The sequence below is a fragment of the Marmota flaviventris genome, chromosome 10 (genome assembly GCF_047511675.1).
Source record: "Marmota flaviventris isolate mMarFla1 chromosome 10, mMarFla1.hap1, whole genome shotgun sequence".
Classification (NCBI taxonomy): domain Eukaryota; kingdom Metazoa; phylum Chordata; class Mammalia; order Rodentia; family Sciuridae; genus Marmota; species Marmota flaviventris.
Window position 1 is genome coordinate 12,088,679 of NC_092507.1, and position 25,582 is coordinate 12,114,260.

At 60.1% G+C, this 25,582-nt stretch overlaps 1 protein-coding gene across 2 annotated transcripts; it reads right to left on the bottom strand.

Annotated features, from left to right (window-relative positions):
• Positions 1-25,582, bottom strand: Epha2 (EPH receptor A2). Of its 2 annotated transcripts, none has more exons than XM_071617391.1 (17): positions 25,379-25,582; positions 20,712-20,779; positions 18,168-18,837; positions 10,104-10,259; positions 9,696-10,028; positions 9,074-9,189; positions 8,644-8,707; positions 8,057-8,156; positions 7,591-7,646; positions 7,201-7,326; positions 6,906-7,094; positions 6,705-6,766; positions 6,393-6,602; positions 6,126-6,275; positions 5,434-5,627; positions 4,671-4,826; positions 1-877 (listed from the first exon to the last, which is right to left on the bottom strand). In XM_071617391.1, the coding sequence occupies exons 1-17, from the start codon at positions 25,458-25,460 to the stop codon at positions 772-774; spliced, it is 2,838 nt and encodes a 945-aa protein (XP_071473492.1). In that variant the 5' UTR covers positions 25,461-25,582; the 3' UTR covers positions 1-771. The 2 variants fall into 2 exon arrangements, with proteins under 2 accessions (XP_071473492.1, XP_027807684.2); XM_027951883.2 differs by having other exon boundaries at positions 8,644-8,797.

Genomic DNA, 25,582 nt, shown 5'->3' on the forward strand with positions numbered 1-25,582 from the left:
AAAAATATCCAACAAAACAAGGTCATTAACACTGACAATGTGGGAATGTCGTCTAGGGGGCGGGAGACGGGGTGGACGGGCGGCCGGCAGGAACCTCCTGCAGCATGGGCGCCCGCCGCGTCCACCAGGCCCCTCTGCCCCCAGCCCTGCAGGGCCCCTGCCACACGCGCACTCTCTCCGTGAAGTACAAAATATAGATTTAAAAAACCTCAACACAACCAAGCGTCCCGAAAGGGCCCAGGAGAGCAAGAGATTGGCCTGTTAGGGCTGAGGACAGGGCCTGGGGTCTGCAGAAGGCCCGAGGGACGGAGCACCACTGTGGCTCTCACCCAGCCAAGTTCAAGGTCTGCCCTTGTACAGCGAGGGGTGGGGCTTGAGGCGGCCACCTGTTCACGTGGCCAGGGCTGACCCCCATCTCCCAAGGTGGCTTCTACCAGGTGGGAGAAGGCAAAGTGGGGATCAGTTTGGAATGTCCCTCGTGGATGTCCGAGGTCTCGGTGGGGCTTGCCCGGGGGCATGCTGGGAACTTGATGGTGCCTGCTAAGTGCTGGACCGTGTCCCTCACTGGGGACGAGGCTGCAGCCAGCATCCCCGAGGGTCTCATCAGTTCAGGGCAGGATGTCCTCCATGACCCCCCAGCAGAGTCCTCAGGGGGGCATCAATAAGAACAACTAGAAATAAATAAGGTCCCTGGTGGTCAACTGCAGAGCCGGCAGGGGGGCCATTTGGATCCTTCAAGTACTCTCGGCCGAGGGTGCACCAGGCCGCGGCTCAGATGGGGATCCCCACGGCGTTCACCTGGTCCTTGAGTCCCAGTAGGCTGTAGGCAATGCGTTTCTGGTGGCCAGGCAGCCGCACCCCGATCCTCTTAATGTCTCTGCGGGCAGACAGGGAGAGGGAGAGGGAGAGTTAGGGGCCAGAGCTGCGGAGGGAGGTGGACGGGGCAGGGAGGGTAGGGGAAACAAGGAGGAGAACCAGGGGACCTGTGGGCGACAGAGTTCCCGTCAGGGAGGCCCGAAGAGATCCTGAGAGGATCTAAGATGGCCTATCATCATCAAAGTTAGGAAAATGACTGAAGTGCCCACTCTGCCTGTTTTTAATCTAATCAAACTTCACAATTATCTCTGAGGTAGGTGCTCGTTTTAGCTCCCTATTGCCGATTTAGGAATTGAAGCTCAGAGAAGTGGAGTGACTTGCCCAAGGTCACACAGCTCTCTAGTGATAAAGAGCTGGGTATTAACCAGTGGGGAGCCGAGGCCCCTTCTCCAGGTGGCAGGAGGCCACTGCCAGGTGACTGGTTTCCAGGGACCCTCGAAGGCCATTGCACAAAGCCCTCCTCCGCTCAAGGTCTCTTCCTATCTGTCCATCGCCTCATTTCAAGTTCCCCGCAGGCAGCTGAGGAAGGGCTCAGGATATACTTGCTGAAGGACCATCAGCATTAAAGCTCTGACGGGCAGAGTGACCAGGTCGCCTGAGGCCGGTGTCTTCCCTGGTGTGCACCCTGATTCCCTCCCCTGTGAAAGGGGATGGCAGTGCCCGATGGCAGGCGGGAGACCCCAGGGACAGCAGAGGGCGCAGCTTCAGTGCCAGGTGGGAAGCTGTTCCCAGGAGTGCCGGCCTCCCCTCCCACCCGAGAGAGGTGCAGGCTCCTGCCTCTCCCCGGTCACGCCCGCCGTCCCCTTGTAAAACCACTTAGGCTCCCAGCAACCCGCAACAGGACGTTTATTGCTAACTTTGGGAGTTTTCTCCCCTGCTCTCCTCACCCGCCAGCCCAAACCCATGAAAACACCCAGGTTTTTACAGCCGTCTCTTGGCTGTAAACGAAGCTAATTATATGGTGCAAGCTCCTATTTGCAGTTCCGGAGACATGACTTTCCCACAGGCTCCCCTCTGAGAAGTGCTGAGCAGGGAAGGGCAGACCCAGGTGAGGGAGGTGGCTGCTCATGCTGCAGCAAGAAAGCCAGAAGTTAGATTTTAAGGACAACCTCCAAACCTACCACCTGAATGACACTTTAAACCTACATAGCTAGGAGCACTTTCCCACCCCTAGAGGTGTTATAGTGTGGATGCTGGAAAAGCACTTATTGAGAACGCCTGGGGAGGTGGCATCCCCAGAAAAGTCAGGATCCTGGGTAGCTAAAGTGCTGAAGTCTGCATGTGGGTCCCAGACGACACTGACACTCAATCTAAGAACCACCAGAATCTGTGGGCTCCTAGACACGTACGGAGGCTGGCACCCCCATACCGCCCCTCCAGGGGTCCTGGCACATGCCAGGTCCTCAGGGAGGACCTGCTGAGCACAGAATGAGCAGATGAGTGCTTTTTGTGAGGATGGAGCCACTGCCCAGCACATCTCGGGCTCCTCTCCTCCGTCAGAGCAGCGCAGGCTCATCTCCCGGGGACCGAGTGGTCTCTGACCCCATTTGGGAGGCAGAAGCCCCGGGTGGGTCTGTCCTGGGTCTTTACATGTAAAAAGGGAGGGTCAGCGAGCCTCTCCTGAGAGCAGCCCAGCCCCTCCTCCTTCCTTTCCTAACCGCGAACAGAGCAAGGCCCTGGGACCAGCTAGTGACCCACGGCAGACGCCCCGAGCCTGTCCTGCCAGCGGGGGTCCCCGATGCTGGGCAGCCCTCCACCAGCTTCCTGAACGGAGCAAGGTGACACCTCGCTGGGCCACCTCCTGCCAACTCTGGCCAGGAAACTCCCAGGACACCTACCCAATGCACATCTATGGCATGTGGCTCTGAGTCTAGGAGGGGGACACGAGGAATGGCCCCCGGCGCCTGCAAGTCACTCAACCACTCTCCCTGTGCTGTTCCTCCTGCAGAGCCTGTCCCGGGGCTGTGGCCTGTGGCCCGGCCACACACAGGGCACTGCTCACTGTCGCCTTGACACTGGGCAGGACCTGCTGTCGGGCTGGGCAATTTGGGGGCGTGTACGACACCCACCTGTCCCGTCACTCCTCGTCTAGCCAGACACTCGGGCAGGAGCGAGCAGCAGGCCCCGGGGAGGGGCCGAGGGAGCAGAGAGGCGGGGGCCAGGGACAGGAAGCCAAAGCGCAAGCCCACCAGGCCAGGGCCCCGTGCCCCTGCCACCAGCTCCCGTGAGGTCTACGCCGTGGACACAACACACTGCAGATTTGTAAAATTGTGTTGAGATCCCCATCTCCCTGGGGAGTCTGCGCGGCTGTGAGTCCCGCGGGCCCAGTACCCCGGCAGGCTGGCGGGAGGACGGGGTGCCGGCTGAGTCCCTGCTTTATCCAGGTCCTTCCAAACCACACACACACACGTGAGCACACGGCCTCTGTCCATCCCAGAGAGCCCTGTCCCTGCTCGTGGGAAAGGAATTGGCCAGGAGCACCCCAGGCTATTTCGGGACGTTTCTAAGAACATGTGTTTCCTGTAAGGACTTCTCGCCCTCTGCTCTGGTCACCAGGAGAGAAGCTGTGCTGTCCTCCAGGGGGACCCCTGGAGGGGCCAAGGGGCCTGGCCCAGGTTCCCAGGGAGGAGAGAGCTCGGGAACCTGGGTATTTATTTGACCATGGTCTACAGGCAGAAAGCCAGGGAGACGTGGACAAGGAGACCCCAGCTAAGCCCTCACTAGGTGCTGGGCATGTCCATCCACCTCAGACCCATGCAGGCCCCGCAGCAGGAAATGGCCACCCAGGTCAAAGTGGACTTAATAGGATCAAGGTGATTAGGAAGAGGGAGAGATGGGACTTGAACCCAGGGGTGACCACAGAGCCCAAGTGTGTGCCTGCCCTTGGCTGGCAGTGAGAGAGACCCAGGGACCTGTGTCTCCTTCCCATGTCTCTGCACCTCCCTCTGGTTAGCTCTGTCCCTGCCTGATTCCCACTGCAGGACGTCCCCCTGGGGCAGGACACAGCCAGCAGGCTGGAAGCCCCACTGAGCAGCTTCCAGAAGCCCTAGAGAATATTCATGCAGAGACCCAAGTCCCAGGACTTCTGTGATCCAGAACTGTGGGAGGCCAGGTCATCCCCTCCAAGTGGTTCCCAAAACCTCCCGGGCCAGGGTCTGTTCTTGATGAGACCTTGGACGCTGCACAATCAGAGCTGTTGGGACCCACTACTATTTTTAGAGGCACAGAAGGCTAAGAGCATAATGTCCTCTCCCTGCAGGGACCGGAAGAGGTGGCCCTGCCAAGGCTGTGCTGGGAAGTCATGGTGCTGGAGTGCAGGGGGCAGGAGAGTCCGGAGGGGCAGCCAGACAGAGGGCAGACCCAGGACTGGCAAGCCTCTGCAGGGCTGAGAGCCACCACATGGGGACAGTGCCCAGGAGCCGCTGGCAGGAACTTTCTCTTGTACCTGTCTCTTCTGTCTGGCGGAGACGTGGATAGGCCCTACTGCCCCGTCCTAGTAAGGACTGGGTCCAACGGCTCCATCCCAGAGCTGGCCTGCAGTCAGCCCGCCGCTGGTGGCTATGCTATTGTGACATTAACTGTTATTTTCCCTTTCTGGAGAAAGAGGCAGGAAGGGTGGGCGTGGAGGGTGGACCCCAGAACCACTGGCAGCCAGCCTGTTCTGCTCTTCCTGCCCAGCCCCTCCCCCCCAGGGAGAGACAGAAGCAGCAAGGGAGGCGGGCGGGAGGGTGAGGATGTGGACAGGGTGTCCGGGCAGCCTCCAGGAGGGAGGCGGGGCCGTGGGTGCTACTCACTCGCTGGTCATCTGTACCACCTTCTCGATGGCATTGTAGCCAGCTGCCATGAAGTGCTCTGTGTACTGCTGCATCTTGATGGACTCCAGCCACTCGGACACCGTGCGGAAGGGCACCCCCTCTGAGCCGCTGGTGCTGGGCAGCCGGATGGACACCCTGGAAGGGGAACCGCCCGCGTGCAGGTGAGAGGCTGCAGCACCCAGCCTGTCCCAGGCCCCAGCCCTGCTGCCCCCTAATCTGGGCAGCTCACACAGCTGCCTGAGCAGGTTTCCTCATCTGGGCAATAGGGAAGCCCAGCCAGTCTGGGTTCCAGGAGACGGTGGCACATCGGTAGTGGTCGGTCCACAGCTGTCTCTACTGTGGTTCCCCTGATCCTACCAACAAGACCACCGTCAGGAGCCCCAAATCACAAAGCGTAAGGGGCAGAGATTCAGGGTCCTGGAGTCACAACCCCAGCCTGGCCACTTGCCAGCCACAAAAGATATTTAATCGCTGTCTCAGTTTCCTCATCTACACAAAGGGGATCATTACAGGACCTGTCCCCAGGAGGTAAAGCATGCTGGGCGCTGAGGGGTGCACACGGCATCGAGGAGGCTGGTACTCACCAGAGACAACCCCGTCTAGCCCAAGGGAAGCCCAAGCGTACCTCCTGAGCCCTCCTTGCTGCCCCTGACTCCCCCCAGCTGCCCACTACACCCAAGTGGCTCAGGAGTCCCCAGGAGTGAAGTTGGGGGTCACCACGGGCAAAGGGCATGGGACTCACCGGGGGTCGAAGTCAGCCAGGGTCTTGAGGGAGTCAGGGGCGCGGATGAGCTTGTCGAGGATGCTGACAATGTCGGCGAACTTGGGGCGCCGGGCACGGTCCTGCTGCCAGCACTGCATCATGAGCTGATAGATGGCCGAGGGGCAATCCATGGGTGTGGGCAGCCGGAAGCCATCGTTGATGGCTTTCATCACCTGGGTGGCAAAGGAGGGTCAGGGTGGCCATGGCAGGAAGCCACCGCAGCCTGGGGCACAGACCCCCTGCCTCCGTCCCCGGCACAGAGATAGGAAGGGACAGGCCAGGCGCAGGGGCTGGCTCCTGGAGGAAGGAACCGCAGATCCGGCTCCCCAGCAAGGTCCCGTAGGGCAGCCACACTGTGGCCTCTGTGGCCCAGCCTCCCTCTGGACTTCCCTTGGCGGGGGTGCTCCTCCTCATCATGCCTGGGTCAGAAACCAGGCACCGGGACACACACACACGCAAACACACGTGCACCCTCTCACACACACACACGTGTGCACACACCCCCACTTCCTGCTTCCTTGGCTCTGTACCCACTGGACTGTAGGCAGGGACCAGGGCCTGGCGCCCAGCATGAGCCCTGGCACAGCCCCAGCCTCCCTCCTCTGCCTGGGCCCTAGGATTTGGGAACATCCAGAGGGTTGGGGTCCATTCAGCCTGGGAAGGGCCCCCACCTCGTGGTTGGACAGCTCCCAGTAGGGCCGCTCGCCGTAGGCCATGACCTCCCACATGACAATGCCGTAGCTCCACACGTCGCTGGCCGAGGTGAACTTGCGGTAGGAGATGGCCTCAGGGGCCGTCCACCGGATCGGGATCTTGCCGCCCTGCAGAGGACAGGCCCAGTCACCGCTGTCCCTCTGGCCAGGCCTCTGGGGCAGCGTGAAGGCTGCTTCACCCCCGCCCCCCCAGCCCCCACAGTGACGGCCCCTCTCCCAGCTCACACTGGTGGTGTAGGTGGCCTCGGGGTCGTCCTCCAGCACGCGGGACAGGCCGAAGTCGGACACCTTGCAGACCAGGTTGCTGTTGACCAGGATGTTGCGGGCGGCCAGGTCGCGGTGGACGTAGTTCATGTTGGCCAGGTACTTCATGCCCGATGCGATGCCCCGCAGCATGCCCACCAGCTGCAGCACGCTGAACTCGCCGTCCTTCTCCTGCCCAGGCACAGGCCCTCAGCTCCCATGTGGCCCTGAGCCACCAGGGCACCCCCAGCACCCCGGCTCAGCATCCTCGCCCGCCACTGCCCACGTCCTTACCCGGAGGAACTTGTCGAGGGCCCCGTTCTCCATGTACTCCGTGATGATCATCATGGGTTTGTCTGCGGGGTGTGGGCACAGGGGTGAGAGGCAGGCAGGCCAGATGTGTGGGCCAGGTGGGCACGGCTAGGGTCGGGTGGCCCTGAGGCAGTCCCTCTGCCCCCACCCTGTGTCAGGCCCCTAGGGTCCCCCAAGTCTCACATTTAGAGACCACGCCCTCCAGACGGATGATGTTGTGGTGGCTGAACTGGCCCATGATGCTGGCCTCGCTCAGGAAGTCCACGCGCTGCTTCTCTGTGTAGCCTGCCTTCAGGGTCTTGATGGCCACGGGCACCTCTTTCTTCCCCGAGGACGCCTTCAGGGTCCCCTTGTACACCTCCCCAAACTCTCCTGTGGGTGGGCAAGGTAGGGGACCTCCTGGTCAGCCTGGGTGCCAAATGGCCCCACCCGAATCACCCATTGCCCGCCTCCCCTGGTGACAGGTGTGCCAGCTGACCTGCTCCGATCACCTTCTGCCGGGTGACACAGGACGGGTGGATCTCGGTGGTGAACTTGAGCACAGCCTGATTGGGGTCTTCATATGTGTGAGGGTCCACGTACGTCTTCAGGGGCTTCAGCTGTTCTGGAAGGGGAGAGAAGGGGCGGGGTCACAGAACGCCCGGGAGGCCAAGTCCCTAAAGGAGAAGGGAGAAGCCACGTGACCAGGGACCTGGGGGACAGGCCAGGCCTGGGGCACAGGCCTTCTGGAAGAGCCCTGAGAGCTGCTGGATGATGCCTCTGTGCCCACCCAGAGCCCTAGGACGTTCTGGCTGCCCTCAGCTCTGCACAGAGCTGAGGGGGTGTCCTGGGGAGGGGACAGGCCGGCACGGGGTGGGCTGCATCTCACCTGACTTGGAGAAGTAGACGTCCTCTGAGGACTGGCGAGCGCGCAGACTCCTCCTCCTGAAAGAACCCACAGGGACCCAGATATACAGGTCAGAGAGGCCTGCCCGGGCCGGGGGAGCCCCCTGCGGGCACTGGGCGTGGGGAACCGGAGGAAATGAGCCAGTCGGGACTCACACTTTGGGATCCACGCCCCATAATGGCCCCATAAGTGGCCATAACAAGGGCTTCTCTCATCAGGGCTGCCAGGCCTCCTGCAGGGCGGCTACCCACCATGTCCTGAGCCCCTGTGGTGCCAGGCACCTGCCTGGCGTGTCTGGCTCGGCACACCTTCATGTCACCCAGGAGCTGGGGACTGCAAGGCACTGGACTAGATTAGCTTCAGCCCCACTCCTCAGAGGAGGAAACTGAGGTTCCTGCCCTGAATCCTCCCCCAGCCTTCGGGGACCTGGGTGTGGGCTCTGACCAACCTGCGGTGGATGAAGAAGCCGATTCCTGCCAGCACCAGAAGCAAGAAGACGCCAACAGCCACACCGCTAATCACTGCCATGTTGCTAGAACCTTCTGTGGCTGCAGGAAAGACCAGCTGATGACAGGGGGCCCCCCCACCCAAATCATGCAAACTCCCCTGCTGCACCCAAGACCACTGCAGGCACCTAGGACACCCGGGGTCTCTATGTGCTGGCCGCAAGAGTAATCCTGAGGCCCTTGAGGACATGTTCTTCCCTCCCATGGACAGCCAGCTCGGGGCCTCCCCGGGGCCTCGTGGCAGGGACTCCCCTGCATGGGGACTCAGCTCTGGCTCCGTCCGTGGTGCACAATCTGAACTCAGGTCTCCAACGCCAGAGCCCACAGCCTGAATGCACCTCCCTGGTCCTCCACGCCCCAACCTCAATTTTGCCCTCTCCCACCGGGAGGCAGCCCATGCAGGGCTGTCCCAGGCTCCAGCTGACCAGGAGACACGAGTTTCTCGCCTCTTGGATCCACCCCCACCCCATGTCCCGATGGCTCGGTTTCAGAGCCTTAGTCTGGCACGGGCCCGGGGCCCCCGACTCACACAGCGTCTGGAACTCATGCACCTTGCTACCAGCGCCCTGGCCCTCCTGCGTCAGCGCCTGCACCTGGACCAGGTAGATGGTGTCAGGAACCAGGTCATCCAGGGTCACAGAGAAGCCCTCAGTGCGGCGCACGTTGTAGCTGTTGGAGTCCCCCTGTGGGTGGCAGGCAGGCAGGGAGCAGGCAATGAGGCCACTGCAGGACCTCCGCTCAGCACCCCGAGACACCGTCCAGCCGGCTGATCCCGGAGGCCTTCCCTCCCTGACCGCTGCTTCCAGGATCTAGAGCACGTCTACACATCTCTGCTGAGCCGCCCTGGGAGACCCCAGACCTGCTTCCCAGCTGCAGAGGGGAGTCCCTCCAGATGGCGTGGGTGTGGACATCTACGTGACCAGCCCACCCCGTCCTAGCGCGGACCCTCAGTGGGTTACCTTCTTGCGGTAGGTGACCTCGTACTTCCACACTCGGCTCTGCTGTGGCGGGGGGATGCTCCAGGTGACGCTGAGTGACGTGGTGCTGCGGCCCTCCAGCCTCACCTTGGGGGGCTCTGGGCAGGCAGAGAGTGGGGAAGGGTGTGAGGAGCCACCGGGGGACAGGGGACAGAGAACCAGCGGGCCCAGGACCAGCTGCCCCCAAAGCCCAGGCTCCCAGACCCCACCCTGAGTCCTTAAAGGCAAGCTCCAGAGCAGATCACAGAGCCCCAGGCCCCACCCCAGGGGCTGGCACAGAAGTGCCCTCTGAGTATTTAGTACACAAATAATGAAAATTAAATAATTGCTGTGAACCAAGCTCTGCTCTAAGAGTCTTAAAGATAATAGTTTGTTCAATCCTTTCAATGGTCATTATCATGCCCAATTCACACATGAGAAAACTGGGGCCCAGAGAGGCTAAGTAACTTGCCCACGGTCACAGAGCTTGGAAGTGGCTCCAGAGACAGTGTTTTCAACTTCTTGTTCTGCTGCCTATCTCTGGAACGCAGCTGAGCCCTGGGTGGCTGTCCTCTGCCACCTGGGCAGGCTCCCCCAGGGCACAGCCACCACCCCTGGGACTCACCTGTCTGGTTGATGCTGACACTGGCCGTGCGGAAGCTGCGGCTGGTCACAAGGTCCGAGACACCATTGCGGGCCTCGACGGCAAAGGTGTAGTTCATGTGGGGCTCCAGGTCGCTGACCGTCACGCTGGTCCGCGTCAGCGCGTGGGGGGGCTCTGAGTAGCGCACGCTGGCCTCGCAGGGCCCGCACTGGCCGGTCTCCGGCCAGCACTGTTCACAGGTGACACTGTAGACGATGTCGTCGCGGCCCCCGCTGTCCTGGGGTGGTGTCCACCGCAGCTCCACGTTGGCGCCCATGCCCACGGCTGTGAGGTAGTGGGGGGCGGAGGGTGGGCCTGCGGAGGGGGCAGCTGACATCAGCCCCGGTCATCCCGGCCCGCCCGCCCTCCCCGGCCGGCAGAAGGACTCACGTGTGCAGGGCTTGGACAGCGGGTCCTCGGGCGCCCGGAAGTAGCCCTCCTCGCACTCGCAGGAGCTGGCACCTTCGGGGGACGGCAGCGTGTGTGCCGGGCACGGCAAGCAGGGTCTCTCGGAGGCTTCGGGCTTGAAGAATCCCGGTGAACAGGCTGATGGCACAGGGACAGAGGGCACAAGGACATCAGCCGGAGGTGTCCCTCCCCATGGGTCCCCCTCCACCCCTCCTCCGCGGACCTGTTTTCTCAAAATGTCTTTGGATGAGAAGAAATGTGCCAGCACCCGGCGCAGGGGACACTAGCAGGATCCTGGCCTGTGTCCCCAAATCTTGGCACAGTCCCCACCAACTCAGGAGGTGCCACACCCTGTGCTGGCATCCAAGGTCCATGGCGGCACCCTAAGAACCCTGCCACGTGCTGGCTCAGCACCTCGCAGCACACTGCCCGCCCGCCTCGTCACCCCTGATAGGCACAACCAGACGGTCACCGCCCGCCGGCCACCAGGCAGCTCCGAGCTGACCAGGGAAGCAACTGCATCCGCTTCTCCATCGTGTCAGTTGACGGACCGTGACCCCCACCCCCCTGACCAGCCGGCCTCCACGGCTCAGGATGCCACTCCTCAGGGGCTCCCCCGACCCAGGGCCCGGCCACCTTGCCTGTTCCGGGGCGGCCCACCAGGAAGCAGGGAGGCCAGCCCCTCGCGTTTCCCTGGACCTGTTTCCAGGGCCGAGTCATTTCCACCGCTCACAGGGCAGCCAGGAAGCAGCTCTTCCTCCCCCAGTGGCGCCTCCATCCTGGCCCAGCTGGCCGGGGGCTCCTGCACCTGACCGAGGGCTTCTTCCTCCCACTGCCCTCTCCCGTCCCTGCCCCAAGCCCCCTCCTGACCCCACAGGCAGGAAGCAGCTCAGACATAGCCCACTGTCAGGGGCTTGGGTGGATGCGGAAGGGACCAGAGTGGGGTCGCCCGGAGACCTCCCCCCACACCCCTACAATACCACCCTTCGCCTATCCGCAGACACCTCCACCCTAGGTGCCACGCCTATCCAGCGCTCCCAGAGGCCTGACCCCAGGCTGAGCATGGACCTGGGATGAAAACAAAGCCCCTCCCCCAGCTCTGGGAGCATGTGAGGATGTCCATAATAAAGAGGTGAGCTAATGGGACAGAGAAGGGAAATGACCTAGGTCAGGAATCTGAGGAATCTCAGAGGGGACACTCCAGCTAGGGTTTAGAGGCTGCATAGGAGTCCGCAGCACAGAGATACTGTGGGAGGGAGTTAGGGTGTGAAAGGACATGCCCAATAGAGAAGGTGCGAGCAGCTCTGTGGACACAAATGGAATGAGCAGCAGGCTACAGAGCACTCAAGAGTGACCCTGAATGCTGGGCCAAGAAGTGGGGAAATGGAAGCCACTGGAGGGCTGATGTTGGAAGTGATTGACAGCCGGATCTGCGCTGTCAGGAAAAATTCTTGGACAGAGGCTCCCTAAGATCTGGGGCAGCCTGGCCTGTAATGGCCTAAGGACAACCCTTCCAGGGAAGCCAGTGTCAAGCGTCCTGGCCTGCTTGAGGTGACGCGCTCTTGGCTATCACGTGCGAAGCCCTGGGTTCAATTCCCAGTACTGCAGAAAAGAAATGGGGCGACTTGGCCTACGGGCACCTCTGAGCATCCCAGGCAGCTCGCCCTTGGGCTGCAGAGTGGGGCCGCGCCCCCTTTGCACGTGCCCTGTGTGAGCAGAGACAGGCAGGGGAACAGAGGCAGGGGGCAGAAGCTCCGTAAGTTCTTAGACTGTGACTTCCAAGTCCAACTGGAACTGGGCTGCACCCAGCCCTTGGCCATCCCTTGAGGCAGCCCAGCCACAGCCACCTTGGCCTGGGGACCACACGAACAGCCTCTCCTATCCCCTCTGCCTAAGCACAGGCTGAGAGTTTGGGCACCAGGGGGCTGGGGACACGCAGCCGGGCCATGGAGGCCCAGAAACGATGCCTGATCTCTGCAAAGCTGGGAACCCCCAGGACAGTGAGCATTCATGAATCGCCCACTGTGTGCAGGGTCTGGGCCAAGCACCTCACGTCCATCAGTCCTCACAATACACCTGTTACCACGGCCACCAACACGCACCCCATTCTTCAGGTGAGAAAAGTGCTGCTCAGAGGCAGAACAACTTGCCCAAGGTCTCCAAGCTACCAAGATACGAAATCCAAATGTAAACCCAGGATGCCTGGCTTTGACCTCTCTCCTCCCCGCCTCCCTGCCCAGGAACGCCTCCACTTGGAGTTAAGAGAAATCAACACCAATTTGAGCAATTGTGGTATAAAGGTGAATTAAGAATTGTAATGCACAAATAAAGAAAGAAAGAAAAAATAAATAAAACATTTAGCTCAGGAAAAAAAAGAGAAAAGAAAAAAAAAATCAACACTTTGCAATAAGCCCAAAGAGAGAGGAGTCGAGCCCTGACCTGCTTTGACAGCCAGAAAAATCCAGGACTCATTTCAGATCCCCTCCAACTGGGCACATCTGCGTGTGGAAGAGCATAGACTCCCGGCTGGGGGGGTTAGCTAATGTGGCCTCCCAAATGTCTTTCAAAATCTCCTGTTGGATTTAAGAAATCCATGTGTACTTTCCATCCTCCCCACCACATATAAACAGCTCTCTCTTCCGCCAAATCTTCCAAGTTTAAAAAATGAGACTCCCAGAAGCTAAGCTGTCTCTATCCTGGGGTTGCAACTCCCACAAATGCCCTGACTTGTCCACTGAGGCACCTGCCTTCCAGGTAAGTGCTGGCCCTTGGTCCAGGTCCAGCAGAGTAGAGGCCTGGGGCAGCATGTCCAGCCCCTGGAACCACAGTCACCCCTTCCCAGCCCTGGATCACCTGCCAGCGAGTGCACCACAAGCCCCATGGCTCAGGGTCAGTTCCACCCAGGGCCCCAGACACCTGCAAGCCCCCACCTGCCCCCACTGGCCACCCTGTGCTCTCAAGCCCCTCACCGGAGGCCAAGAGGAGGAAGTGGGGGAAGAGATGGGTTCCATTCCCTGGCTCCAGAGCCTGGGGGTGGCCTGCCTGCTGCCGGCAGGAAAGAGGGAATTTGGAGAGATTTCCGCTGCGGATGTGCCAGATAATGCAGTGGAGAGGCGGCGGCGTCAACGGGGCATGTGCTTGCCTGATGAGAATGTGCTGCCCCTCCTCCAACCCCGAAAGACCGGGATCTCCCCAGGCTTGTCAGGAGTTTGCCAGTGCTTGGGGGGTCCCAGAGTAGAACACCGGTGAGCCTCCAACCTGGCATCCTGGGCAGGCGAATGGGGAGAGAATCACACCACCCACTGTTCCTTGGGCGACCAACAAACTCCTATGCACCCTTCAATACCCAGCTTCAGCTTCCCTACACCGCCTCCCAGACTGCCCCACTGCTGGCCCCCGTAGGCCCCATCAGGGCATCTGTTACTCAATCTCATGTTTACCAAACAGAAAGGAGCACGTCCTACGAGCCTGGCACAGAGCTGGGTGCTGGGATACGTGACGACACAGATAAACATCTTTCGTTTCCAGGGGAATTCACAGCCTGGCTTTCGCGTGTCATTTGAAATCATTTCTGCACATATTAGGATCCTCTTTGAGACTGGCAGACACCCCCCCCCCCCGCCCTCCCGGGAGCAGGAAGGGAGCGTGATTTAGGGTCTGGCACAGGCCGGATCTCAGCCAGGGTCTCTTGGATGGCGGGATGGAGACGTGAGTGAATGAATCAAGGGCAAAACCTACCGCTGCAGCTGAGCATGTGCTCTGGGGCCACGGAGGTGAGCAGTGTCTCAACACCCAGGGGACCCCCGGGGGGCATATGCTTGGACGCCCACCTGCCTGGCACAAGAGCCTGGCTTTGGCACACCCTGGCACACCTGTGTGGAGCGTCTGTGGCCCCAGTTGCCTGGCAGGCCCCGGCCACTCCGAGCAGGGGAACTGGGGCACAGCGGCTGCACCTAGGGCTGTACCCCAGTTTTTCCAGTTCCTGATGCCCGCCCCTCAGGTGGCAGCGTGGGGTGACTCAGGGACAGCCACCCTCTGCATGACGCAAGCCCAGCCCCCAGTAGAACCCCTCCCCCCAAGCCTGGCCACCTCCTAGGCCTCAGGTGGCAAGGTCCTGGGGTTAAGAGGTCACAGTGGCAATTCACCTAGGGCTAGTCACCTTCCCACGCCAGGACCAGTGAGTGACCACGGGCACCACCTCAGGCCAAGGATGTGGAGCCTGGACTTTGTCTCTACGCCCTGATGGCAGTAAATTGGTGACCTGTGAGTTATTGACCCAGCAAACGGGGGGACTGATAACTTCAGGCCCTGCTGTTCCTGCAGAGGGGGTCTGTCCCCAGGGCCCCGTTGCTGCCAGCACCCTGCCCCTGTCACACACACCCGGGGAGCTATCTGTGGCACATTCCTCCTCCCCCTACTCAGCCTCTTATCTCCTGTTTGCCCTCCTGCCTCCTTCCGCTCTGGGGACCCACTCACCTCCGGGGAAGGAGGGAGGGGCGGGCCTGCCCGGTGGAGCTGCCAGCACCCAGGCTCCCCACAGTGTGAGCCGAGGGAGGGAGGGACGGCTGCCAGGACACCAAGGTCAGAGCCACATGGGGTGGGGTGGGGGCTGCCTCTGCAGGCCATAGAAATAAGGCCTGCGGCCCTCCCCAGGGCGGGGACAAGCCTGGGAGCCCCCTTGGGCCAGGTCCCCACGAAGCAAGGGTCCTGCAAACAGCTGGGCCAGGGTCCAAGGCCACCCTGCCTAAGGACCAGCTGCACCAGAGCTGTCCCCTTCACGGTGGACTCTGGGCTAGGCCTGGGCCACTCAGGATGCCAGTGCTGGACCCCCCTCCTGACCACACACAGTGAGTCGTACAGTCCTCAGCTCAGACTGAGCCACAGCTCAAAGCCACAAGGGCTGGCTCTGATTTCCAGGGGCCAAGTCCCTTCTCAGCTCCTGGCCCATCTACTCATTTTATAAATGGGAAGAACGAGGCCCAGATGGGACTTGCCAAGGCCACGCTGCTGTGGGTGGAAGGACACACACCAGGGAAGACCGGGGATGGTGCACTGCCCTCCTTAGGCTGGGTCCCTGTTCTTTGGGTCACTGTTTCCTCTCTGGGCCTCAGTTTCCTCACCTGTAAAATGGGGCTAAAGTCCTCACCCTCTCAGGATTGTTTTGAGGAATGAAGGAAATCTTGCTTGTGAAATGTTAAGCATGGTGTGAGGAATGGGGTGTCCCTACAAGCTCAGAGACAGTAAAACTGGAATCGGAAGGAGACATCCCCAAGGGCTGGCCTCCCAGCTGCTGGGCTGAACCTTTGGCCACGGCTGCTGGCCACCTGCTCACCTGGCTGGCGATCTCCCCAGGCTGAGGCGCCAGCCGGGGCCCCACCAGTGATGCCCGCACAGGAAGCCCTGGGGGATGGCGGCCAGCCGAGTGACTGCACTGTCCCCTGGGCAGGGCGGGGGGGGCTGGAGGGAAGTGGCTCATTCCTGACATAGCTGTTGGAGCTGGCTGGGCAGTGTGCCCACCTGTCCGTAAGAGGCACCTGGGAGGTGCCTCCCACTGGCTACTGCCCACTTAACACTTTCCAGGATCCTCTCGGCTTCCTGGGGAGAGGCCAAGTGACCTGGACGAGGTGCCAGGTGGCCTTGGCACACCATGCCCCTCCCCCATATTATCTCGGCCCAGACCCTGCACACAGTGGGCTTGTTTATCCTCAACAGAAGCCCCAGGGGGAGAATCTGGGCCACGGGCCCACACAGGGTCAAGCAGAGGGGAGACCCCGCCTCCTCCACTTCCCCTTCCAAGCCCCCAGTCCCGTGCACCAGGACTGTCCAGGGGCCAGGAGCTGAATCAGGGATTCCAAAGGAACTGCCCATTTCCCACCCCACTTCCTGACCCTCCTGCAGCCTGGCTGCCAGGATTCAAATCCTGAGGCAGCCACCTCCTAGCTCTGTGACTCCAGGCGGGCCTCTTGGCCTCTCTGAGCCTCAGGCTGCTCATCCATTTGATGGGAGGGAGAACAGCACCTCTGCACAGAGAGGAGGTGCAGAGAAAGGGCTCAGAAAGCACTTGTCTCTGGTGGTCACCATCCCTGTTTCCGGCGCGACGGTCAGGCAGCTGCTTTAAGTGTGGAGCCAGGCTGGGGATTCCCAGCCACAGGGGAACCGATTTGGGCAGGGATCACAAGGAGGAAGAACCACGGCAATAGGTGGCTGGCAATTGGGGAGGGTCCCTCCAACTAAGTGAAATGTCCTTCTAGGGAACTGGCCCTCCCAACCAGGGGCCTGCTCAGCTCTTCACACACAAGGCCTGCCAGGACCCTGATCCCCACCTCCAGAGAAGGGGAGGCGCCTGGAGAGACCCCCCCCACCCTTCCACTTATCTCTGCGGGGCCTGAATCACAGGCTGTGGAAAGTTTTCAGCTGCCCCTCACCCCCACCCCCGCATTCTTGTGCGAGGATGTCATGTGGGAGGAGCCTGCGCCCAACGGGTGCCCCCCCACCTCACAGTCATTGTCTGGAGCTGAGAGTGAGCATTTGAGGTCACCTAAACAGGGGCCGCCTGGGGAAGGGGGCCGTCAGCAGAGGGGAGCTGGGAGGACAAGGGGGAGATGAGAAGGGCCGAAGCAGAGACCGCACACACCACACGCAAATGACTCCTAGGAACTTGTCACCCAGGATTTTTCAGGCTGGGTTAAGCAAGATTCTGAGGTTTGGCCTTGAGGAGTATGTGGACCCTCTCAGGAAGGGCTCTGAGGTCCCCCAACACTTCAGCTGCTTTCATGGGTGCAAGTTCCATGCTAGAAACCAAGCATCCACTCTGCGCATGATGTTGAAGTCTTTCATCTAACTCATGGGAAACTCAAGGCAGGAGCTGAGACGAGGTTTACCGGAGGTACTAGCGGGGATGTGCGGGGACGAAGCTGATTTCTCAACACCTAGCTTATCTCAGTGAGAGAGAAGGATGAGTGGGCCTTGCAAAGGTCACCCGCATTCCTCAAATGCCCTGCCCCACAGCTACTTCCAGAAGGCGTCATCCATTGAAAGTTCACCTGGGTGTAGATTTCCGCTGTCACAGGCCTGGCCCTGCCAAGCCGTAGCCTCCCTGAGCTCACTGATGCACAAGCCCAGTTCCCAGAATCTGAATTAACTGGTCCCTTTTCTAGGCTCATCTGTGTTTGTGGCCTGGGCAGGATCAGGTGAGAAGGGCAGACCCTGTGTCCCCCTCCACTGTTCCTTCCACACAAGCCTGCGTCAAAAACTCTTCAGGTGAGTCTAATGCAAACCCTGGGTCCAATTCAATTACCTCTAATTATCAAAGAGGAGTCTGAGGCCCAGAGAGGTTAAGTGACTTGCCTAAAGGACACACAGGGAATAACCAACAGAAGTGAACTAATTCCTGGGACTATTTCACAGGGCTGATGCAGAGCAGATACTCAGGAACTATTCGTGGGAACAGCCAAGAATAACAGCTATGCTTAAAAGTATGTGTCAGGCACTGACCTAAGCACTTTATGAGTATTAAGTCATTTGATTATCATAACCACCCTACAAGAGAGATACTAGAATCACCTCCATTTTACATAGGACGAAACCCAGGCACAGACAGGTTAAGCAAACAGTCTGAAGTCACACAAGCTAAACGGAAAGCTGGGATTTGAAGCTAGACTTTCTTTCTCTAGGATCCTTTCTCAATTCATTCATTCTTTTTTTTTGGGGGGGTACTGGCGGGGGTGTGGGTGGATTGAATTCAGGGGCCACTGAGCCCCATCCCCAGCCCTATTTTGTATTTTATTTAGAGACAGGGCCTCACTGAGTTGCTTAACACCTCACTTTTTGCTGAGGCTGGCTTTGAACTTTTGATCCTCCCGCCTCAGCCTCCCAAGCCGCTGGGATTCCAGGCCTATGCCACCGCGCCTGGCTTCAATTCATTCATTCTTGATCGTTAAGTTAGGCTAACCATAAATAAGGAAACTGCTGTACACAAAGGCCGTCCAAGTTCCACAAGAGAACCCCCGCACGTCCCCCTCCCCTGACACCAGGACCACCACTCACCCTGACAGGCGTCCTCCACCTTCTCGTAGCCCTCCTGGCACAGGCACTGCCCAATGGGCACCAGCCACTCGCCATCCACCGCGCAGTGCATGCGGGGCTCTTCGCCCCCTGGCGGCACCACAGCGTGGTCCACGCAGGTGCCGGCCACGGTGGCCAGGGAGGGTGCCTCGGAACCTGCGATGGTCTCGGGGAAGCGAGCCAGGCCCTGCAGCAGCTCGGGACACTTCTTGTAGTAGACGCGGACAGACAGCAGAGCCACGCAGGCACCGATGTCCTGGAAGGCCAGGTAGAAGCCCTTGCGTCTGAGCGGCCCCACGGAGCGCTCCTCCACGTTCAGCTTCACGTTGCGCGCCTCGAAGTCGCTGCTGACCGTGATCTCATCGGGCGCGATGGTGTCAATCTTGGTGAACTGGCGCTTCTGGAAGTTGGTGCCGTAGTCCACGTCCGACTCGGCGTAGTAGAGGTTGAAGGTCTCCTTGCAGGAGCTGGCGCCACCGGGGAAGCTGTTGCAGTCACGCACCGTGAACTTGAGCTCGATGAAGATGCGCTCCGCCTCGCCGCGGTACACCCAGTTGGTGCGTAGCCAGTTGTCCTGGTCGCCGGCCACCACATTGCACACGGAGTACATGTAGATGGGCTTGTCGTCCATTATGCTCTGCATCAGGTCCCACTGTGGGGGGTCAACAGGTCAGTGTGGGTGGCACCAGCGGGAAACTGAGGCCCAGGTGGCAGAGCAGGGTGGGGGAGGTGGTATTGTGGCCTGGAGAGCAGCACCCAGGAGCCCTCCGGCCAGGATCTCACCCTTGGCCTTTCTGACCCTAATGTCAGAGTGCTGAACCTGAGATCATGAGCCCAGGGTGGAATATGGGGCTCTGTGTGACTTCAGGCAGGTCACTTAAGCTCTCTGAGACTCAATGTCCCCATCTATATAATGGGGTGCAAGACCCCAAAACTCACAGGGCTGCTGTGAGGATAAATGACAGAATGTCTACAAAATGCCCAACACGGCACTTGGCATGGTAGCCTTCATTGCCTGATCACTGCTATTTGTCACTGGTCACTGGTGTGTGTGTGGGGGGTCCATGTGTGTGAGTGGCAGGGAGAGGGTGGGATCAGGCAGTGGGTGAGCTCCCTCATCCTGATCTCAGCCCTGGAACAGATCAACATGCATTCCTCCCTCCTCAGAACAGAGCGCAGCCTTTTCCAGGAAGCCCTCCCAGGCTGGGCCAAGCCCCTCTCTCTGGTTCCTACAGTCTCCATGTCTCCTTTGTCATAGCACCTGGCACACAGTGATGCCCACCCTAGCTCCAAGCTATACTCTGAGCTCCTTGGAGCAGGGACTGCATCTAATTCATCTCTATCCCCAGGGCCTCTGTGGCACAGAGCAGGTGCTCAGGGAGTGACTGAGTGAGTAAATGAATAAAAGCAGAGCGGACGAGAACAGAGGCTGGGCCAGCACTGGGTGGCACTGGCCAAGGCCCCGAGGCCCTTAGGCTGTTTCCCATTCTGTTAGGACTGGGCTGGCTTAGAGGCTCTGCCTCCCGGCTGCACACTCCAGGACCCTAGAAATCCACTCAGAGCTACACCCCAGGGCCAGGCAGGGGGACCCACCGCCAGGGGCTTCCCTAGAGCCGGCCCTGCCCGGGAGCACCTCCCGGGAGCTCCTTGCTGGAGCTATGCCTGGGACAGTTACCCAGGTCACAGATGAAACCAGCTGTAGGAACTGTGCCAAGGAGCCCCCTGAATCCCCCTGCCCACTCAGGGCACCAGGACAAATTCAGCAGGAATCCACTGTACAGAGGAGGAAACGGGGTCCCTCAAGAGCAGCACCAGCATCTGCCCCAAGATGACAGGGCAGCCGGGCACAGCAGCACACATCTGTAATCCCACTAGCTCGGGAGGCTGAGAGAGGAGGATCACTGAGCCAGCCTCAGCAACAGCAAGGTGCTAAGCAACTTCACGAGACCTTGTCTCTAATAAAAATTCAAAATTTGGCTGGGGATGTGGGTCAGTGGTTGAGTGCACCTGAGTTAAATCCCTGGTACCCAAAAAAAATATCACAGGAAAGTTCACAAGCAAAACTGGGGAAGGGACCCTAGCCTCTGGGCCATCAATCTTGGTCAAAGAGGGGCAGCAGAGAGGCAGGACAGGCAGAAGGCAAATTGCTCCCTGTCCCTGGAGTTGTGGGGAGCCCTCCTCCTTCACCCCTCACCTCCTCATCTGCGATCTTCAAGATGGAGGAGTTGTCAACTCTTTCCCTCCCTAGAGGCAGATGGAGGAAGCCAAACATTCCCTCAGGTCATCAGCCCTTCTGGGGCATCCAAGGGTCCTGCTCTGCTAGCCCCTCGGCGTCTCCCCAGAGCCCCCACCTCCTGGCCCTGCCCTACCTTCCCACCCCAGCCAGCCTTGAGCTGTCGGATGCAAGAAGCAACACGAGCTTGAAGCCTGGCCCAGCGGCTGAGTCCAGCCAGGCCCCATCCTCCCTGATCCCAGGGACCCAGAGCCCAGCTCTCACACCGGGCCCAGCCCTGCTGGCTTACTTACCCCTTTGCCATAGGGATGTGTGAGCCAGCCAAGTTCTCCTTTTGCTGCCTCAAAATCCAACAGGACAACTGCAGGAGAGAGGGGAGGGAGCCGTGAGCACGGGGGCGTCTCCAGGGGAGAGAAAGACCATGGCAGAAAAGGGGAGAGGCCTCCCAGGAACCCAAAGGGGCCTTGACCTGAGAAGGGACAGGGCTGTGGAGGTCACACAGCAGGCCAGGGTCAGGACTGGGCCTCCTCTCTCCCAGGCCAGGGCTGCAAGCCCTGCTGTCCTCTCAGGCAGACAGGGACTCAACCCAGCTGGAGAGCAGCAGCTGGGCAGAGCCAGGGGTGGGCAGGGGTATTAAGTAACACCCAGCCAGCCCCTCTGCTTCCTTGAACAAGGCCCCCAGGCAGCACTTCACACACGTGGGCCTTGGGGACACTGGTGTCTGCTTCTATGACATCCTCCAGCATAAAATTCCCAGCCCCAGCCCAGGCCACACAGCACACACAAGCCCACATGCATGAACACACGTGTCTCCTGGCGCCCCAAGAGAGCACTGTTAACAGGTGGAAACTGCTCTGGGGGAGGGGAGGGGCTGGAAATGGATCTTCCCACCACAAAAGCCACAGTGCAGGCGGGGTAAAGCCCTGAGCCCACAGGGGCCTCTAGGAGGGGCCCCAAGGTACACACAGCTGCTGAGGTCCCCGCCCTGGGAAAGTTGCTCCTGTTGCCACGGCCAGGAGTGCCAGAAGGAGAACCCTGGTGGGGGACTTCCAGGCCCAGAGGGACCAGGTGCCAGGGCCAGGCAGAGGGACCCACTGCCAGGGGCTTCCCTAGAGCCGGCCCTGCCCGGGAGCACCTCCCGGGAGCACCCCCTGGTTCTGCGCCAGAGTCAGTGGCTGAAGCCAAGACCCAAGTCACTGTCCCTTCTCTATTTCTAAATAAAGTCCAGGTAGTGTCACCAAGGGCCACTCTCAATAGAGGGCAAGGAGATTGGGGAAACTGAGGCTTAGAACCTATACAAGTGCCAGGTACTGGAAGGTAAGGCCTAAGGTGGAAGGGAAGGGACCAAGGACACTTGCAGCGGGGAATCCTGAGGATCTGGCCTCCTCCAGCCCTGAGCCTGGGAGACCAGGCAGGCTGCAAGCCAGGTCACCTGTTTGGAAAGATGAGAGGTGAGTTGAACGCCTGGAGGCCCTGAGGGCAGCTGAAAACCTCTTCCTTGGGCTGGGAGTAGCTTAGCAGTAAAGCACAGTGCAAGGCCCTGGGTTCTATCCCCAGAGGTAATGAAAGGATAACAATATAAAATTAAAAAGGCCACCAGGCATTGTGAGTGCACCTTGTAATTCCAGCCACTCAGGAGGCTGAGGCAGGAGGATGGCAAGTTTGAGCCAAGCCTGGGGAACTTAGTAAGATCCTGTCTCAAATTTTTGAAAAAAAAGGAGCTGAGGATATAGCTCAGTGGTAAAGCACCCCTGGATTCAATCCCCAATACCACAAAAATTAATGATGTTATAATAAATAAATAGCAAGCCCTCCTCTGAGGTTAGCCTCCCCCCTCTGTCCTGCAGGCTGGAAGCTTGGTATGAGGCCCTGACACCCTGACCGCTGACCTTGTTCAAATCTCTCTAGGAAGGGTCCAGCAGTCCAGACAGGGAAGAGGAAATCCATGTGGCACCAAGCCCCATGGCACAGGCGGGGGCAGGGGGAGGGACAGGGATTTGTTCAGACATGTCCAGGGCCCAGGTTTGGAAAGTCAGTGACTCCACTAGCAAGTGGAATGTCCTAGCTATACAGGAAGGAATCTGGGGGCTCCTGACTCCAACTGGGTAGGTAGGAAGACAAGGTGGGTGCTCCTGGGGCGCGCACACACACACACACACACACACACTCAGTGGGCAGGAACCTGCAGTCTGCACCCAGGGAGTGAGATCATGGCTCTGAAGGGTTAACCTGGCACAGAAGCCCCGCCCCTTCTAACCTGGGTCGGGCTCTAGAAGTATCTCAGGGATCAATCTGAGAAGAAAAGAAGCCTTCACCAGGAAGGAGCCTCCCCAGAGGCTTCCAGTCCCAGCCCCCTCCCAGGAAATTCCCTAGAACCAACCACCAGGAACAAGGGGAGCCCAGCCCATAGTTTAGAGCTGGCTGGGTTCCCTGAGCTCCCCCAGGCCATGAGCTGGGCTTCTAGTGGGGAGTCTAGGAGCTCTTTAGCCCCCTAGAGTTTCACTGAGAGGTTGGCCCAGTTGGGGCCTTACCCATTTATCCTCTATCCCCCCACTAACACCCCCGGAAGAACCGCCTTCCTCTACCTGAAGTTCCTCTGTCAGTGCCACCCTGGGTCCATATTGCTTTACTTATTTTCCTACAAATGCAGTACTTAACACCCACTCCCCCATTGCCCTCTCCCTGCTCACCCCTAAAGCCTAAGAAAGCAGGAGGCTAGGGTCCTGGAAGAAAAATAGGGAGGGAGTCAAAGGGTAGACAAAGAGCAGACAGGGCCCCAACAGAATTAAGAAGCCCAGGACTCCCCAGGCCCTAGGCATTGCTTGGCCCCCTTCCTATGGGCAACACTCCAGGTCAACAACCCTGGCCACCAGGATCCTGGGTTATGCTAGCTTTCCAGCAAAATCCACCAAGAGCAAGGTGAGAGATTCTTGCCCAGGTGCTGGGGTCTGACCCTCTGTGCAGAGGGCCCTGGTTGGCAAGCATCAGGCTTCCCTCAGTTTCCCCATCTGTAAAGGAGGGTTAACTCAATGGATGTGGAAGAGAGGACCTAGCAGGCTCCACCTGGGCCTCCAAATGCAAGGGTGGGGGCAAGAAAGAAAGAGAATCAGAGCAGCATGGGTGGACAGGCCCCGGGGGCCTCCTAGCTCTCTCCAAACCTCCCCAGGGCAGACACAGTGCATCCAGCGTGAATCCCAAATAAATGAATCCAGGGCTGGGGACCCAGCTTAATGGTAGAGTGCTTGCCTCACATGCACAAGGCCCTGGGTCCAATCCCCAGCACCAAAAAGAAAAAAAAGAAAGGAAACCAAAACCAGCAGCTGCCAGCCGGGTGTTGACCCCTGCTCCATCCCACATAGGCACAGCACCCCAGGAAGCTGCTCTCAGTCCCCCACCCCAGTACAGTATGCTGTCCTTTCCCCTCCATCTTATGTGGGGTGGTAATGGGGCTCTGGGCTAGTGGCATAGGCAGGGAGAGACACATACAGAGGCAGAGGGCAAGGAAGGGAGTTCCAAGCTCCCCCAGGGGTGGCTGGGGGTTGGGGCCCAAAACAACAGTTTAATCCCCCCACCCGCTGGCAGCCTGGAGAGAGGCCGGTACTGATTCCAGCTGTCTCTCCCCTTCCCTCCAACCACAGTCCCCCTGGAAGGGGGAGGATCACAAGAGAGGGCGTATTGAGGGTCGCAGAAATCCCTGCCAAGCACTCCGCTAGAGCTCTGAGCTGCGACCAGAGTTCATGTCTGCCCTAGGGACTGGAACGGGATGTGACCCCCAAACACCCAACCACCGGCCCCCTAGAGCGCTGCTCGGTCCTCTTTATCCTCCCAACGTGGAAGAGCAAACCCTCCAGTTTGGAGGAGGAGCGACCGCAGGGCTCAAGGCAACTTCTCACCGGCCCAGGATTTCCTCCCGGGCTTCCCCTGGTGGAGCCTGTGGGAGCCGCGCTCAGCCTTGGCAGGCGAGGAAAACTTGTTTTCTCTGCTGGGAACGGCAGCCGATCGCGGCTGGGTGGACAGGAAGGTCCTCGGTCAAGGGCAGGAGCCCCCATCCTTTCAGCGACCCTAGCTGAGAGGCAACGCCCCCATCCACACACCTGCCCCGCCCAGGACAAAGTCTGCGGCCCCTCACCCAGCGCGGCTCACAAACGCTGGGGCGGAGGTGGGTGATTCAATCCCCCACCCCCGTGAGTCCAGGTTCCCTGGTGGCTCTGGGGTGACGGCTCCACACCTTGAGAGACCGCGCCCCCACCTGCCGCATTTCCTCGTTCTGAGTCACCCCTTACTCAGAACACTTGACTTTGGGACTTCCTGTCTTCTCTCCCAGCTCCCCTGACCTGTCCTGGAGTTCGGAGTGCGGTTTGGGAAAGGAGAGAAGGGCGTGCGTGGTAAGGAGTGACCCCAGCCTCTCCCCGGGCTCACTGCTGGGACTGGAGGCAAAACGGAGCATACAGAAAATCTCAAGAAGCAGGACCTACGGCTAGGGCCCCCCCGGCCCGTGGAGGAGCCCCCTCCCCCCAAACCGGGCCTCCACAGATGCCCTCTCCGCAAAATCGGGACAAGTGAGTTAAGTGAATTCAAGCCACTAAGAAGTTGATCCCACGGAAAGGCTCCCTAGACACCCGCTTCTCCATGGGACCCCCGCGCCCCCCCCGCCGGGACGCGTTCCTGAAGCCGGTTGCAACCGCGTGGCCCGCACTGGCACTGCGTCCCTTTCTCCGAGGCCTCCAAGTCCCGCGCGCCGGAGCCGAAACCCCTTAGTCTCCATAGCCCCTATAATCCCGGTGAGGAGCCCCAGGCTCGTCCCGATCGCAGCTCGCGCGCCCTCCGGACGCCAGCGCTCCGAGACTGGGCAGCACCTGGTCGGTTTCCAAAGTTGTGCGCATTAGAGTACGCGCGGCTCCAGGAGGAGCAGGGGTCTAGGGGTCCCGGCGCCGGGCAGGGTCCGGCCTCACACGCTCACCTTCCTTGCCCTGAGCCGCCGCGGCCACCAACGCGCAGCCCCACAGCAGGGCGAGGCAGGCGCCGACTGTCCGGCGCTCCATGCTGCGCTCCTCGCTCCGGGACAGATCCCCGGCGCCCGGCTCCCGCACGCCCGCACGCGCGTACGCAGGCCTCGGAGTCCAGCTAGCGCCCGCCCGCTCGCCCGCCGGTGCGCAACTTCTGC